At 33.6% G+C, this 18,553-nt stretch overlaps 1 protein-coding gene across 1 annotated transcript in view; it reads left to right on the forward strand.

Moving 5' to 3' along the window:
- The window catches only part of LOC110449382 (prolyl 4-hydroxylase subunit alpha-2-like), a 22,882-nt gene continuing 4,329 nt past the window's right edge, over nucleotides 1–18,553 (forward strand). Inside the window, exons 1-12 of the mRNA XM_021496233.1 lie at nucleotides 1–260; nucleotides 6,739–6,893; nucleotides 7,774–8,105; nucleotides 9,224–9,275; nucleotides 9,466–9,617; nucleotides 10,417–10,584; nucleotides 11,242–11,291; nucleotides 12,604–12,706; nucleotides 15,016–15,063; nucleotides 16,150–16,188; nucleotides 18,168–18,236; nucleotides 18,376–18,445. Of these exons, the coding sequence (XP_021351908.1) occupies nucleotides 64–260; nucleotides 6,739–6,893; nucleotides 7,774–8,105; nucleotides 9,224–9,275; nucleotides 9,466–9,617; nucleotides 10,417–10,584; nucleotides 11,242–11,291; nucleotides 12,604–12,706; nucleotides 15,016–15,063; nucleotides 16,150–16,188; nucleotides 18,168–18,236; nucleotides 18,376–18,445 (1,435 nt within the window). The 5' untranslated portion in view covers nucleotides 1–63. The remainder of the gene's footprint in view (nucleotides 261–6,738; nucleotides 6,894–7,773; nucleotides 8,106–9,223; nucleotides 9,276–9,465; nucleotides 9,618–10,416; nucleotides 10,585–11,241; nucleotides 11,292–12,603; nucleotides 12,707–15,015; nucleotides 15,064–16,149; nucleotides 16,189–18,167; nucleotides 18,237–18,375; nucleotides 18,446–18,553) is intronic.

Raw genomic sequence — 18,553 nt, forward strand, 5'->3', positions numbered from 1 at the left:
AACAAATCCACGTTGTACCGGACAACAACGAGACTTAAACATCACAATTCAGTTTGCTTCAAGATGATGTTCCTTTTAAATGTTATTTCTATATTAGTGCTAATACATAATGTCCAAGGATCAGATTTATTTTCCTACATTAACTTAGAGAAATACTATTTCATAGAGGAGGAATTGATTGGTCTTGCCGGTGCGATCGTTGAGATTGAGAGAAAAGGTCATAGTGAGACGGATGTACACACAATATTCCATCACTCCAGGTAAAGTTCTGTGAAATTCAAATGTATATAGATCTGAAAAAGGTTTCTCTACATATGATTTGTATGATGTTTACTGCGGCGAGACTCATAAGATTCTGAAGGAGACGGAACGAAACTATTTTTCTTTTAATCATGTTAACTTACCCAGGTAAATAATATAATATTTGTTTTTCAAATAATGAGGAGACTACAAAATCACAATATTTTCATTGGCCGCTATTTTGTTTTCTTCGGATTTTGCGTTAATGACGTTATGACACGATAAACATGACACATTAACCTCGTGATGATGAAGTTATATATGATGTATTGACGACGTGATGGTGCTATAACATGTTACATATTGACCCTGTGGCGATGCGGTTAGGTTGTATATCAACCACATGATGATGCAGTTACACGTTACATACTGGCCATGTGATGACGAAGTAACACGTTACATATTAACCACGTGATGACGTAGTTATATTTTACATACTGGCCATGTGATGACGTAGTAACAGATTACATATTAACTACGTGATGATGTAGTTACACGTTACATACTGGCCATGTGATGACGTAGTAACACGTTACGTATTAACTACGTGATGACGTAGTAACACGTTACATATTAACTACGTGATGATGTAGTTACACGTTACATATTAAACACGTGATGACGTAGTTACACGTTACATACTGGCCATGTGATGACGTAGTAACACGTTACATATTAACTACGTGATGACGTAGTTACACGTTACATATTAACTACGTGATGATGTAGTTACACGTTACATACTGGCCATGTGATGACGTAGTAACACGTTACATATTAACTACGTGATGACGTAGTTACACGTTACATACTGGCCATGTGATGACGTAGTAACACGTTACATATTAACTACGTGATGACGTAGTTACACGTTACATACTGGCCATGTGATGACGTAGTAACACGTTACATATTAACTACGTGATGACGTAGTTACACGTTACATACTGGCCATGTGATGACGTAGTAACACGTTACATATTAACTACGTGATGACGTAGTTACACGTTACATACTGGCCATGTGATGACGTAGTAACACGTTACATATTAACTACGTGATGACGTAGTTACACGTTACATACTGGCCATGTGATGACGTAGTAACACGTTACATATTAACTACGTGATGACGTAGTTACACGTTACATACTGGCCATGTGATGACGTAGTAACACGTTACATATTAACTACGTGATGACGTAGTTACACGTTACATACTGGCCATGTGATGACGTAGTAACACGTTACATATTAACTACGTGATTACGTAGTTACACGTTACATACTTGCCATGCGATGACATAGTAACACGTTACATATTAACTACGTGATGACGTAGTTACACGTTAAATACTGGCCATGTGATGATGTAGTTACACGTAACATATTAACTACGTGATGACGTAGTTACACGTTACATACTGGCCATGCGATGACATAGTAACACGTAACATATTAACTACGTGATGACGTAGTTACACGTTACATACTGGCCATGTGATGACGTAGTAACACGTTACATATTAACTACGTGATTACGTAGTTACGCGTTACATTCTGGCCATGTGATGACGTAGTAACACGTTACATATTAACTACGTGATGACGTAGTTACACGTTACATACTTGCCATGCGATGACATAGTAACACGTAACATATTAACTACGTGATGACGTAGTTACACGTTACATACTGGCCATGTGATGACGTAGTAACACGTTACATATTAACTACGTGATTACGTAGTTACGCGTTACATTCTGGCCATGTGATGACGTAGTAACACGTTACATATTAACTACGTGATGACGTAGTTACACGTTACATACTGGCCATGTGATGACGTAGTAACACGTTACATATTAACTACGTGATGACGTAGTTACACGTTACATACTGGCCATGTGATGACGTAGTAACACGTTACATATTAACTACGTGATGACGTAGTTACACGTTACATACTGGCCATGTGATGACGTAGTAACACGTTACATATTAACTACGTGATGACGTAGTTACACGTTACATACTGGCCATGTGATGACGTAGTAACACGTTACATATTAACTACGTGATGACGTAGTTACACGTTACATACTGGCCATGTGATGACGTAGTAACACGTTACATATTAACTACGTGATTACGTAGTTACGCGTTACATTCTGGCCATGTGATGACGTAGTAACACGTTACATATTAACTACGTGATGACGTAGTTACACGTTACATACTGGCCATGTGATGACGTAGTAACACGTTACATATTAACTACGTGATTACGTAGTTACGCGTTACATTCTGGCCATGTGATGACGTAGTAACACGTTACATATTAACTACGTGATGACGTAGTTACACGTTACATACTGGCCATGTGATGACGTAGTAACACGTTACATATTAACTACGTGATTACGTAGTTACGCGTTACATTCTGGCCATGTGATGACGTAGTAACACGTTACATATTAACTACGTGATGACGTAGTTACACGTTACATACTGGCCATGTGATGACGTAGTAACACGTTACATATTAACTACGTGATTACGTAGTTACGCGTTACATTCTGGCCATGTGATGACGTAGTAACACGTTACATATTAACTACGTGATTACGTAGTTACACGTTACATACTTGCCATGCGATGACATAGTAACACGTTACATATTAACTACGTGATGACGTAGTTACACGTTAAATACTGGCCATGTGATGATGTAGTTACACGTAACATATTAACTACGTGATGACGTAGTTACACGTTACATACTGGCCATGCGATGACATAGTAACACGTAACATATTAACTACGTGATGACGTAGTTACACGTTACATACTGGCCATGTGATGACGTAGTAACACGTTACATATTAACTACGTGATTACGTAGTTACGCGTTACATTCTGGCCATGTGATGACGTAGTAACACGTTACATATTAACTACGTGATGACGTAGTTACACGTTACATACTGGCCATGTGATGACGTAGTAACACGTTACATATTAACTACGTGATTACGTAGTTACGCGTTACATTCTGGCCATGTGATGACGTAGTAACACGTTACATATTAACTACGTGATGACGTAGTTACACGTTACATACTAACTACGTGATGACGTAGTTATACGTTACATATTAACCACGTGATGACGCACAGTAGTTACATTTTACATATAGAGCACGTGATGATGAAGTTTCCTGGGACATATTGAACAAGTGATACCGTAGTTACATTTTACATATAGAGCACGTGATGCTGAAGTTACACGTTACATATTGAACAAGATATGACGTAGTTATATATGACATATTAACCATAGTTACATGTTAAATATAGAGCACGTGATAAAGTTACATGTAACATATTGACCACATGATTGTGTGATTACACGTAACATATTGACAAGGCAATTAAATACTAACAATGAAATGTTATTGCACATAAAATACTGACCCTGTTATGTTATTGCACGTTAAATACTGACCTTGTTATGTTATTACACGTTAAATACTGACCTTGTTATGTTATGACACGTTAAAAACTGACATTGTTATGTTATTACACGTTAAATACTGACCTTGTTATGTTATTGCACGTTAAATACTGACATTGTTATGTTATTACACGTTAAATACTGACCTTGTTATGTTATAACACGTTAAAAACTGGCATCGTTATGTTATTACACGTTAAATACTGACATTGTTATGTTATTGCACGTTAAATACTGACCTAGTCATGTTATTGCACGTTAAATACTGGCATCGTTATGTTATTGCACGTTAAATACTGACCTTGTTAAGTTATTAAATGTTGCATATTGAATGTTTATTCGATTGTGTCATACGTTACATTACTTATTCCATCCGATATTGCTACTATTACGTTATATTTTTACAATTCATTATTTATAACGAAGTTATATATTTATATTGAGGTGTTATAACTAAATGTTACATATTTACATTCAGGTGTTATAGCTACATGTTACATATTTACATTGAGGTGTTTTAACAACATGTTATATATTTACATTGAGGTGTTATGACTACATGTTATATATTTACATTGAGGTGTTATGACTACATGTTATATATTTACATTGAGGTGTTTTAACAACATGTTACATATTTACATTGAGGTGTTTTAACAACATGTTACATATTTACATTCAGGTGTTATAACTATAAGTTATATATTTACATTCAGGTGTTATAACTCTATGTTATATATCTACATTGAGGTGTTATGACTACATGATACATATTTACATTGTGGTGTTTTAACATGTTATATATTTACATTGAGGCGTTATGATTACATGTTACATATTTACATTGTGGTGTTTTAACAACATGTTACATATCAACATTGAGGTGTTCTGACTACATGTTACATATTTACATTGTGGTGTTTTAGCATGTTATATATTTACATTGAGGTGTTATGACTACATGATACATATTTACATTGTGGTGTTTTAACATGTTATATATTTACATTGAGGTGTTATGATTACATGTTGCATATTTACATTGTGGTGTTTTAACATGTTATATATTTACATTGAGGTGTTATGACTACATGTTACATATTTACATTGTGGTGTTTTAACAACATGTTACATATCAACATTGTGGTGTTTTAACAACATGTTACATATCAACATTGTGGTGTTTTAACAACATGTTACATATCAACATTGAGGTGTTATGACTACATGTTACATATTTACATTGTGGTGTTTTAACAACATGTTACATATCAACATTGTGGTGTTTTAACAACATGTTACATATCAACATTGAGGTGTTTTAACAACATGTTACATATCAACATTGAGGTGTTATGACTACATGTTTCATATTTACATTGAGGTGTTATGATTACATGTTGCATATTTACATTGTGGTGTTTTAACATGTTACATATTTACATTGTGGTGTTTTAACAACATGTTACATATTTACATTGTGGTGTTTTAACAACATGTTACATATCAACATGTTACATATCAACATTGAGGTGTTATGACTACATGTTACATATTAAAGATTCAGGTGTTAATGTAACAATCCGTATCATATTGACAAATGATGATGTCATTATACACGGTGTAATTCATAGACATAAGCTAACATTGTACCACGCTTACTAATACCACACTGCCATATGTGTGTATATAAATCAATATGCACATACCCAGTGACATCTCATTAATACGGACAGATGTGTTTTACAGAAATCTCTCTTTGTTATAGTGTCCTTGCATAATACATCTTTTAATAAAATGTGAACTACATTCAGACGTCCCCAACCTAAAGTTCAAGAAACCTTAAAACTTGGCTCAAACGTCTGCATGTTTAGCTTATTTTGCTATATACATAACTGTATAATAACAATAAAAGGCAGAAAACCAGTAGGCTTGAATGGAAATATTCAAAAGGAAATTTATAAACAGTTTATTGACTCTTAGCTTGATACATGTAGCTTAATATTTATGTGACGTTAACATTCACGATTAACATTCTTGATGAAAATGTAAATGGGCGAGTGTTCTATTCTCGTGAAATGTGTGTGTATTACGTGATATATTTCGTTTAAAAATAATAATAGTTAGTCCTCAAGGATCTGGCTACGTCCGTTTCCAGTTAAAGTTGCTAGAGTGAGAGATTGCTATATTAACGAGACAAGTTTGCTTAGGAGAAAAAAAGCCAATCTGTTTACTAAAGCATTACCTGGGAAATGACAACCAAGGAATGGGTACTAGATGTACTAGACTAAGGTTTATTGTATTGCATAAACTTATCATAAGTAATCACGTGAATCAATTTTGAATCATTTTTATTTTAAATATCAACGCCTTGTTCCAGTTATGTCAATCCTCATCTTCTTTCTGATAAGTAACGTTTCCAAATTCACCGTCAAAGTTTATGAAATATACATGCATTTCGCACATAAAGTTTTTCACTTAGCAGTCAATAGAGGTTTTTAGGTTATTTACGTTTATCCCATTCCCCTAAATTATGATAACCTTCCGATATAAAACCCAGGTATTTCTTGATGGTATTATATACGGTAGCTGATGCACCAACCAAAGACTGAAACGTGTAACTAGAAGTTTATTAAAGATTGCTTTGATATAAATACAAAAACTGCCATGATTACATTGACACCATTTTGAATCCATTGAAATGTTTTTTTGATTTTAACAGTTAGCAGTTTTATAAGTAATTATTTCATAAAATACCATGCATTAACATTTTACATTATAGGTAGTTTATTTACATAGCCTGATATAGCTACAACCTAAAGTTGGCGTTAATATTGATCCTCCTTCATCAGTGTTACTCAAATCGATGCATGACTCCGTTTTTATGTATAACCGTCAATACTGTGTATCTTTTGATTTTAGAATCATTCAACACGCCAAGCGTATACATATGGATGCGGGCAATTACGAAGAATACCTGGCCCATCCGATCAATGTATTTCATCTCACAAAGAGGCTAGCAACGGAATGGAGAAACACCACCACATCACTTCTAGAGAGTTCCCTCTGTGTGAATGGTATTAATTTTATACGCTATTAAAGGATTCTTTCTTCAAAAACATTTCTATGTTATGAACCTGTGATGTAAGCTTTTAATGATGTGTGCAAACTACATCTATATTACCACTGGTGAGCATAGGAGTTAGTTGCTAAATATATGCAGTTCCTAAGGTATTAAATAAAATAATTGTATACAAATATCCCGGATAATCACTGCTTCATTTGTAAACACATATAATAAAAGCAATCCTTACAGTTGAATGTAAGCTTACAATTTGTGCAGATCAAGTTTGTATTTTGCAATGACAAAGGTGCTTTTATACATGTAGTTATGTGTGGTCCATAAGAAACTTACCGATGGGTATTGAATGGGAATAAAATCCAAAGCGTTGCCGATGGTTCAAATGCAACTTCAGGCATAAAATGAAGTTTAAAATTATATAAATTCTCCTTATAGAGATTCGTGTAGATAGGATTTATTTTTAATATTTAAGTAATTCCTCGATTTGGATTTTCAGGCCGAGGCTCTATGGTGAAGCATTTTTCATTCTTATACTGTACCTATTACCAAGTTTTAAAGGTGAAATCACGTGTGTCTTACATTCATTTTTCTAGATAAAATATAGTAGATTACTGATGGATTTCTAAGTCATGAAGGTTTAAGTAACCTTGATAGTAACAGCTATATCTATCATGATGTGGCATGACTCGTTATATACACACTATACATATTATCAACTTGTAATCCACAAGTACTTCTATTTTTTATTTTATTTATGTAATAGTGGTAAGGAGTTGTACACAACCCACCAGCTGTTTCTCCACTTCCAATTGTGTTAAATATCTTAAGGAGATCGATTTTAATGAAAAAGAATGTCCGTCATTTGCCCAAAACAGATTTAAAGGTGAAATTGATGGATATCGAGGACAACCTTCCAACAGAGATGGATTTTAACAACATTACATACGCAGTACTCGGGCTCCAGGACTTCCACCGTTACTCCAATGCGGATGTTATGGAGGGATCTGTAAACGGGGTCCAGTCATACGAGCCTGTTACAACAGAAGACGCTGTGGACTTCGGGATGTCAGCTTTCAAACACAACTATCCTGATCGTGCGATATCCTGGCTCGAATATGTTATCGACAAAATCGGCAGCAGCACGACAGCTGTCGGCAAGCACTCAGTGGGCATGCTATACAGTACATTAGCCACTGTGTACTTACGGGTAACTGGTCACCACTATACAGTGGGGTTTTATTGCAATAATTACTATGAAATCAGTTATTTTCGTGGAGCCTAGTTTTTGTGGGTTTTTTTTGACAAAACATCATTCCCACTCAAACAGAGAATTGCTTGATATCAAACTTGTAACTACGTAGTGGATTTATGATTTCGTGGATGACGATAACCCACGAAATCATCGAATTTTTAAAAGCAGACGAAAATCACTGATTTCATAGTAATAGATTTACTGATGTGTGTACATCATTTCCTCCAACAAAGGCTACCGTGGTTGAAATTGATACATAATTACAGTCTTTAATACGGTTAAACATTTTCTGCATCAATAATACTTTAAAGGAAGTAACTAGGAATGTGTTTTATTATGTTTTTTATGGGGTTTTTAGACTAGCTCTTTATGCAGTGTATTAGTAATTTTTGGTTTAATTTTATAAAGCACAATAACACTTCGTGACGTGTAGATACATGTATCACTCATTTATATTCCCGGCAAGCTTATAAAACATTTACAAGTCAATATATCTATATGTAGTATGTACATCAATATCTAAATATATAACATACATACAGAGTTATAGATAGATCTTTATATCGTAACTGACAATTATGAATAAACATATGTTAATATCTGTAGATAATGTATACATATTATTATTTGGTGGAACTATATCAAAAATATTCACCGATACTTTTATATATAATATTCATTGTCATATCTACATGTATATATAGAATATACATAGCAGTACAAATATACTAAGTATTGCATGTTTATATATATATTAAGAATATACTAGTACTTATCAATATATGTATTTCTACATGGGGTGTTATATATTTAATATACATGTCAATTTGTACCGAGTGCCGGATACACGCTTACGTTTAAATGAGAAAATAAAAATAGCGAACATTTTCTGTTTTATAGTGCTGTCAAAATCTAAAATATTAATCATCTAATGTCAATCACTCCAGCTTAATTCTACTATGGTATTCATCCTGCATCATAATATGAAATATTTCCAGTTATTCCCTGTTGGTGTTGGGTGGATGTGTAATTTTATAATTAATACTAAGTTTGTATTCAATTACCTTTTACAGAATAACAAAATTGATATGGCTTTAGAAACTACAGATCGGCTTCTTAAATTAGGTATGTATCTGACGTAAACCTTACCATGGTTAAACTGTGGCCGAAAACTGTATTAGATTTTCATTTTTCTTAACTTAGAAATATTAATCCTCCTAATGTGCAAAACTTTACGTTTGATATACTTTATCTTATTAGATGTTGAATTTATTTGGACACGAATTATCTTACTTTGATTTCAATTATTCTCCAGTTCCTGATAGCACAGTCGCAAGGCAGAATAAAGAATACTTCCAAATGAAGAAATCGAGAGCAGATAAAACAAAGGAACAACGAATAAAAGTATCAAAATTCACTCGATTGAGAGATGGTCTATGTTCGGGAACCATTTCAATGGCAAAAAAGGTATTTGATTTACAAAGAAATTGCTGTGGTATAAAAATTGACTTAAAATGACTGTACTATTTGTAGTTGTACATAAAAGTAATTCACGTGATGTACATAGCTAGAAACTCCATGGTTAATGAAGTTTGTATTGTTTATACATTAATACTACTTAATATCAGTTAGGTCAAATCATTCTGATTTTATTCTTTCTTTTTTTAACATTGAATTGAAGCATGAGCGAGTTCCATTCTCAAATTTTAAAAAATGTGAGTGACATATGCTAATATACAAATGTACCAAGCTTTGACCAAGAGGACGGTTATATAGGTATCTAGTGTTTACTTGATCATGACCTCAGATGGAAATATACAATTGAAGGGCTTAATTTGAAAATATATTAAAAAATTGATGGATTACCATATTTGCAAATTTTCCTCTCAATGCTCTCAGGTATTTAGAAAGGGCGTATGAACAAACTTTGGTCGTATTGGTAAAACGCAGAACAAAATACCGTATGAGAAACATGTACGCGTATTCCAAAAGGATATTCAACACGGGAATAGATTGATATAAGTTTAATAACTTGTTTCTGGATCCTATTTCATGTATGTAATAATTAAATGTCAAGTATTTTGTAATTGCAAATTTACGAAATATTTTTTTTTGTTTTATACTAACACAGGACAGGTGTATCCAGCATGATCAGAGGTGATAGAAAACGTCTTAAAAAGTAATTTATATTTATGAGTATATGTGTCATAAAATGTGAGTTTCACAATAATTTAACATTTCTTTTTTTCTTTCACCTGTGAAATAGAAATCAAAACGACGAACGGTTAGGTTAGATACGTGGGATGAATCGTTCCTGACAAGAAAAATAGATATTGATGCAATGGTGATTAGACAACGGCCTTTGATAGTAGTAATCCCTGGACTCATCAGCAACGAAGCTACTGCTAACATTACGACTCTTGGCTATGACAAGGTAAGCTTCCCATTTGAAAAGGACAATTGTTATATTGATATGAAATTTAGGTCATTATTTGAGCATATTACAACTCTAATTCAAAATATGTTTGTACAATCAAAATTATAGTGTTTGAGTTAATGCCACGACAAAAACAAATGATAATTAAAACTCACTCCGTAAAATTTAACTGTTTAAAATGAATTTTGAGAAGGCTCCTTAAATCTCTATCAAAATCCCTTAAAAATACGCTTGAAATTATGCATTGATAAAGAAATGGGATTAAGATTATAGAAACATTGAATATTCAAGTATTTTTCTTCAGTTTATTTATAGTTTTTCAACCTCTAATAATTTGGTCAATATATAAAGTAAAACCTCTTAATTTTGCATACAATATACTCTTCTGTTACATTTATCGCAACGGTCTATCTGAAAAATGTCAACTCGGTGAATGACTGTGTTTAAAAAATACACCAAAAATAAAACTTGCGCTTATCACTGATTAAGTTAATCACCGTTCGTACAACTGGACCCAGATGAGTATTTTGCTTACAATCCTAACAAAATTGCAACGACATTAAATATGAAAAATACAAATACAAAGTTTACATAAATACATATACGCTTTTCTGTTTTTTGATCATTTTTTACAATCCCATTTCTCTGTTGCAGATGTTCCAGAAAGCTATACCTACAAACAAATACGGTGATCCAAAATTTAAGTAAGACACCTTTACGGATCAGACAACTATATTTTATTTCAAGAACAAAACCATTTTTTTTAAATCTCTTGATTGTGATTTTCGTTCACACAGAAATATGGACACTAGGGCAGTTGCCGTAAGCATATGATCATAGTGCAATTTCTGAGCGAGATTATTCTTTGATGCAAACCAGAGAGTGACAACAGAAAGATTTTCCTAAGAGGAATGTAAAGTATATACTTTATTTGGAAGTGTTTAAAGACACTGACAGATTTTTATATTTACAAATATATCATTGGTAAGTCATACTTGGAATATAGAATGTGCCGATGGTTTGCTTGTTTGTTGCTTGTTTTTTGCTCTTTTTTTTCTTTTTTTTTTATTTATTTATGTATTTTTTATTGTTGTTTTCTTCTACAACTATAAATGTATATCTATGGTGTATGTAATGGAACCGTGTAAATTCATAATAATTGGTCACAAGTATATACATGTACATAGAAATACATGCAGCAGGCAGGTGAGGTTGAAACAGATACCACCTGTTCTCAAAGTCTAGAAAGTCAATTAAGCTTTAGTTAAATCTTAACGTTCAAGAGTTAAACATGTCGGCGCTTCTTTACAAACTTATTTCTTAAAGCCAGTATTATGATGACCGACTGTTGGCCAGTAACGTTGCAATGTAATGCATCACAATATAACTATATTTTATGATTAATTACAATTACAAAACCCATACAGTTTATTTAGTCACATAAAAGTCGACATAAAATTACTTCACAAATGTCAATTCGTGCATGAAATATCCCATTTAAATAAAGTATTATGCATTTACAAATCGTTTTGGACATGAACACATAAACTGATGAAAACTGTATGCATTTTAATTTAGAATGATTTAGCGGTTCAAATGGGCAGACATCATTGGACTTTATTTCAATAATTTGCAGTAATTAGTCTCAAATTTACAGGCAAAAAACTCTTTCAATGGGTCAGGATTGTGCCTCACTTGGAAAATGCTTCTTCGTGAATTAAATATATAATAGTTAAAGGGGTCTATTCTATGATTTAAAGTCGCCTAAAGCTGTTCAAAATGGAATGGCAACCCTGCATTTTCGATTATTAATATTTGTTCATTTGTAGTAATATTACAAAATGCAATGGAAGTCATGAATTAGAGCGTTGTCACGCTTTCTCGATATACAGTAGTTCGAACTCGTATACATGAATGAAACACGAAAACATTGTACGTTTAAAAAGAATTATGAGCTACTTGTATTTGTAACATATATAGAATGGGAGGAGATCAATTTGTGTACATATCTTGTAGAGTCAGAGTGAACGACACATCGGGACCCTACACAGTAGCAGTGCAAGATGATATTTCGCAGATAAAACTAACCAGGTACCCTCCACAAGATACCATGTTTGAGGTGAGTACACCTCAGTGTCTTGAGTCGCTACACCTGACTGTAACACTTCTTTGACCCTACATCTGATTATTAAACTGCTGTCTAGCTTACACCAACTCTTCTGTCTGAATAATATGGTGTCTCTACATGTAAATTTTACTTTGACACATTCGTCTGGAATGCCTTGGCCTTGCATCATACTCCTACACTTCTGTCTAGATAATGCTTTGCCATACTATTTTTAGCTCACCTGGTCCGAAGGACCAAGGTGAGCCTATGCCATACCGTGTGGCGTCCGTCGTCCGTACGTCAACAATTTCTTCAAACGACATCTTCTAAACCACTGATTGGAATTTAACAAAATTGACTGGAAGCATTCCTAGGTGCTGGGGATTCACAATTGTGCAAATGGTTTGGCTGACCATCCAGGGGGCTGAGGGGCGGGGCCAAAAAGGGTTATATGGCTATATTGCTGTAAGCGACTTCTTCACTGGAACCAAGAAATGGATATCAACCATATTTGATTTGAAGCATCCCTAGGTGGTGGGGATTCAAAATTGTACAAATGGTGGGGCTGACCCCCAGGGGGCTGATGGTCGGGGCCTAAAGGGGGCAATTTTGCAATATTGCTATACACGACTTCTTCTGTAGACCTATGCCCTGGATAGCAATAATATATGGTCGTAAGCGTTCATGGGAGGCGGGGATTCAAAATTGTACAACTGGTGGAGCTTACCCCCTGGCTAAGGGGGTGGGCCAAAAAATGTTTTATTACTTGGAAATGGTTGAGATCTCCACCGTATAACCATATATACAATTGCTAAGTATAAAGAGAAGAATGCACATTTGCTTCCAAGATGCCCATGGAGTCTGGCCCCACCCTTGGAGACTAAACCCCTTGGTCATAACGGTTGAGATCCAAACCCCAAAACTATATATACAAATGCTGGGCATAAAGTGACGAATGTAGTCATGATATTATAATTGATTTTGGAGTATGGTCACAACCCTAGGGACCTAGTTTCTAAGTCACAGCTTGGAAACAGTTAAAATCTTCACCCCATAACCTAACATAAAATTGCTAGGCATAAAAAATATAATACAGATATGCTACAAAAATTGGCCTTGGGATCTGGCCTATTCCCTTGGATCTCATTTGGAGAATATTTTGCCATGATTGCTTAGATATCCAGGTGAGTGATAAGGCCTTCTGGGCCTCTTGTTTTATTATGCATTTGTTTTGATGAAATCGTGTCCTTACTATAATACTTTAATGAGGATTTTACCGTGTACTTACATCTTCCTACTACAAGTTTTTCTGGGTAAAAAAATGCCCTTACACCAAATAGTGTATCTGACTGTTACACTTCTGTCCTTACATTTTATACTATTACACCTCTTTCCTGTATGCTAATTTGCCCTTACACAAAGTGTGTATCTGACTGTTACACTTCTAACCTTACATTTTATACTATTACAAATTGTTCCTGGGTGTTAATTTGCCCTTTCACAGAGTGTGTATCTGACTGTTACACTTTTATCCTTACATTTTATACTATAATAACTTTTTCCTGGATGATAATTATAATTTGCCCTTTCACAAAGTGTGCATCTGACCGTTACGCTTCTTACCTGACATTTTATACTATTACACCTTTTTCCTGGGTGATAATTTGCGCTTACACAAAGAGTGCATCTGACTGTTACACTTCTAACCTTACATTTTATACTATTACGACGTTTTCCTTGGTGATAATTTGCCCTTACACAAAGTGTACATCTGACTGTTCCACTTCTATCCTTACATTTTATACTATTACACATTTTCCTGGGAGATAATTTGCCCTTACACAAAGTGTGCATCTGACTGTTCCACTTCTATCCTTACATTTTATACTATTACAACTTTTTCCTGTGTGATAATTTGCCCTTACACAAAGTGTGTATCTGACTGTTATACTTTTGTCTGAAGGCTACCTTGCCCCTCTATTATTAGACTACTACACTGTTGTATGGCTTTAACATCTGACTTTTACGCCTTTCTCGTGTAGGTGATACTTTGTTTCTTCCCTTGAAACTAACACACTGCTGTCTGGATAATGACTTCTCCTCTAACATGTATAATACAATGCTGCCAGGGTTAACATTGTCAGTTAGACGACAGGTGCATCACTACATACTTGTTTCCAGTAGGTGCAAGCTGATGTAATATTTTTAACGCAGCAAAGTGTGTATTTCTTTCTTTAGTTATACGCTTGTTCATCGTTCTATTATTTTAAACAGTAAAGTTTGACATATCTTGATTTCGCTGCATATTATATCTGTTCCAGGTTCTAAATATTGGAATGGACGGGATCCATCGTACAGCTAAGAAGAAGGTTTGTCGGTGCTATACATACATATATAACAGTTAATTATTGTTTTTAGTCAGTAAGATATAGGTTGCGTTGAGATACGAGATAGATAACTTGATTGAATAATGTTATTAATCAATAATTTATGAAAACTTAACAATAAAATAAAGAAGAACGCAACGGTTAGGTCGCTGATTCGTTAAATTTGTCATTAATTCAGACATACTCTCAAGCTTAATATACAGGTTAGTTCAATTGTAATTCCAGTGGAGAATAGTTCTGTTGTTTTGGGTATTGTTCATGTATCTGTGCATAAAGCTGAATAATACAGTTATCCAAAAGCTATTTTGTCTTCAAGTTTGGCGTACCGTTATTTATTTAATGATAATCAATTTCAAATTGTGAAATAGTATCAATAATCATGACGTCACAACACTGTGATCATTTAACCTAGGTTATTTGCTACAACGAAACCCTTTTTAGTTTTACTTTAATGTATAATGTGATGTCATGTGATAAACTTCCCCTATAATTCTGCGAGTTGTTTACCGTATATTTCCGTTCCACTGATTCTTGAATTTTATCTTGATTAAGAGGGTAGATTTCGCTCAATAAAGAAATGATGAAGTTGGGTATATAAGGGATATTGACTGGTTACCCATCGATCGCGATATATTGTGAGTGTATATTGAAGAGGATATTCGAACGGTTTTTTAACCACTTATTTCACTTTTTAATATGTTTTCATTAACAGATAATTCAGGGTATTCGTCATATTGGTAAAAGCAATGTAAATTTATAATAAATATTTCAAAATATCACAAAATTCGGTGCCCTGATCACGAAATATACCATGCTTTGATTTGCTGATAGCAGCGTTGGATGGCATTTTTTGTCTCCTGGACGAAACTTAATGCCCTTTTTGCTGCTGTGATTACAATTTTGTCGTTAAGCTGATATTCATCTGTATCAAATTGACGTAAAAAATCGTGATTACACTAGTAACATTTGCTGCTCTTAATGCATATCTGTGATTATGTTGGTTCGACTAAGACAGGTAAAACTGTACCAAATAGGATTGTATTTCTCTGTTTTCTTACTTTGTTTCAGTGGTTTGGTCAGTCATTTTCAGGGACGATGTTAACTTCGGTAAGTTGAGACATCTCAATTGTTAAATTATCTAGCATTACAAAAAAAAATGTTAAAATCTTGTTTTGATATATTTAAAATAAATCTGTTTTGTTGTATTTAACAATCATTCTGTTTTGTTATATATAACAACATTTCTGTTTTGTTATATTTCTCAAACAAATCTGTTTTGTTATATTTTACAAAATTCTGTTTTGTTATATTTAACAAAAATTCTGTTTTGTTATATTTCACAAAAAATCTGTTTTGTTATATTTCACAAAAAATATATTTTGTTATATTTCACAAATAATGTGTTTTGTTATATTTCACAAAAATTTTGTTTTGATGTATTTCACAAAAAAAATAATGTTTTTGTTATATTTAAACAACAAACTGTTTCTTTATATTTAGCAAAAGTTCTGTTTTTGTTTTATATTTAACAGCCTTGACGTAAAAACACTTTGTTTGTTTGTTTGAGATGTTTGACGTTCGTTTTATTATCGAGAAGTTTCCTTGAGTTCGGTTATCAAGTAGAGGAGGAAAGACCGGCATATTACATAAAAGTTATTGAAATCATGGCAAACGGTAGTTTCCTGTTCAGATGGAAATTTATCATCTTTATTGCTGTCTTTTGCTTTGAATGATGCAGTTTACATACATACAAACCACACATACATATACACACATTTATAGATTAATAAGGTTAATTACCTGAGCAGACATATATCGCTGTTGTGACCAGCTATTTACATTGACCTCTTATCGCCACAACGTTACGTTAGAGAATGCCTTTGGCAATCATAGAACTATGAATGTCATAGCTCAGTGCTACGAGAATTAGATTTTATGACGTTTATTCCCATCCGCGTCGGACAAAGTAGACTATTGAATGTCTTTAGTGATAGTAAACCTTCTATAAACTTTATAGTACTTATACATAGGCATAAATGAATAATGATAAAATAAAATTTGTGTAATAATATATAGACTTTCAACTTGTTATTACCGCGTTTTTTTTAATATTCATACCGGCATGAACTTTTAAAAAATGAACGCCGTTCAATCCATATATTTGCATTTTTACTATAGAACAATTGTTTTATTTTATTAATTTGTTCTTTAATAATAAATTAATTTACTGCGTTTTGTATATGCGTCGTCCTTTAATCGACATTGGCGGAACAGTCCTATCGAAATAAAATTGGCGCCAATAATTAACTGTAGTCATTTGGGCGTTTGACGCAGGGGCATTCTGCATTTTATTTTCGAAGTGAAACGACACAACTCTCATCGAACAAGGTTTCCATATGACGTCATAAGTAAACCACGTGTTACGTCACTAGAGTTTTTGCTCTCATACTCAGATGAAATGCATTTCTGCTGGTAGGGTTGCAGCGCAAATGTAAACATAAGCAAGTGTTGCGCGTTGCTCCGTCTATGAAATGTTAACAAAGGGAAATGTGAATCATTCCAAATACATTAAACATGGTATTTGCCAAAACAATTGTAACAAAATGTTTAAATAAAATTATTCAACCTGCAATTCCGTCTTTGCGTATTGCAGAGTCATCTTCTCTTAGGAGCAGGCATTGATTGTTACGTCACTTGTTTGTGAGAGTAACGTCATCAATTTTTGAGAAAACGACGTAATTTTCTAACACAAACCCATGACGTAACAATCAATACCTGCTCCGAAGAGAAGATAACTCTGCAATACGCAAAGACCGAATAGTAGAAACTCGGTTTTGTTTAATTTTGTAATGCCCGAGCTTATGCATGTATCCATATTCGTAATAAACCGATCAGTGTTGTTATGTAATATCTCTTTATGATAAGAGTTAATAACACATTTAGATCCTTTTTTTAAATAGCTATGTATATTTGAAACATCCTGATCAGATACACTTTATTAACCGTATTCCATTTACTGTTAGTTTTTGTCTTTTTCGTTAAGAAATTCATTTTTGAAACAATTCTTTGATATTCTATTTTTGTAGCTTTCAGATGCCACTTTGGGTGGTGAAGTGGTGTTTCCTTTAACCAGGACCATTCTGAGACTCCAAAAAGTACGTTCTTTATTAGTTACATGCACATTTTATATTTACATACATATATCCAATTTAGTGTAGTTTAACGCGTTCGTATTTACGCAGCCAATACTAAATGTTTTCTGATACAGCACGCTCAATGGTATTTGTATTTCAGGGAGACGTTTTGTTTTATGAGGCTGGAGCATCCATGTCGATTTGTCCAGTTATGTATGGCTCTCAGTGGTGTAAGTAGTTATAGTCTCAAAGTCCATCAGGCTTTATACACTTGAGATTTTCAGATATTCCAGGATTGTTTGCGGATGTACGTGTGGTATATAGGTATTATAATGTAT

Source organism: Mizuhopecten yessoensis, unplaced genomic scaffold, assembly GCF_002113885.1.
Source record: "Mizuhopecten yessoensis strain PY_sf001 unplaced genomic scaffold, ASM211388v2 scaffold4599, whole genome shotgun sequence".
In the NCBI taxonomy this organism is placed as follows: domain Eukaryota; kingdom Metazoa; phylum Mollusca; class Bivalvia; order Pectinida; family Pectinidae; genus Mizuhopecten; species Mizuhopecten yessoensis.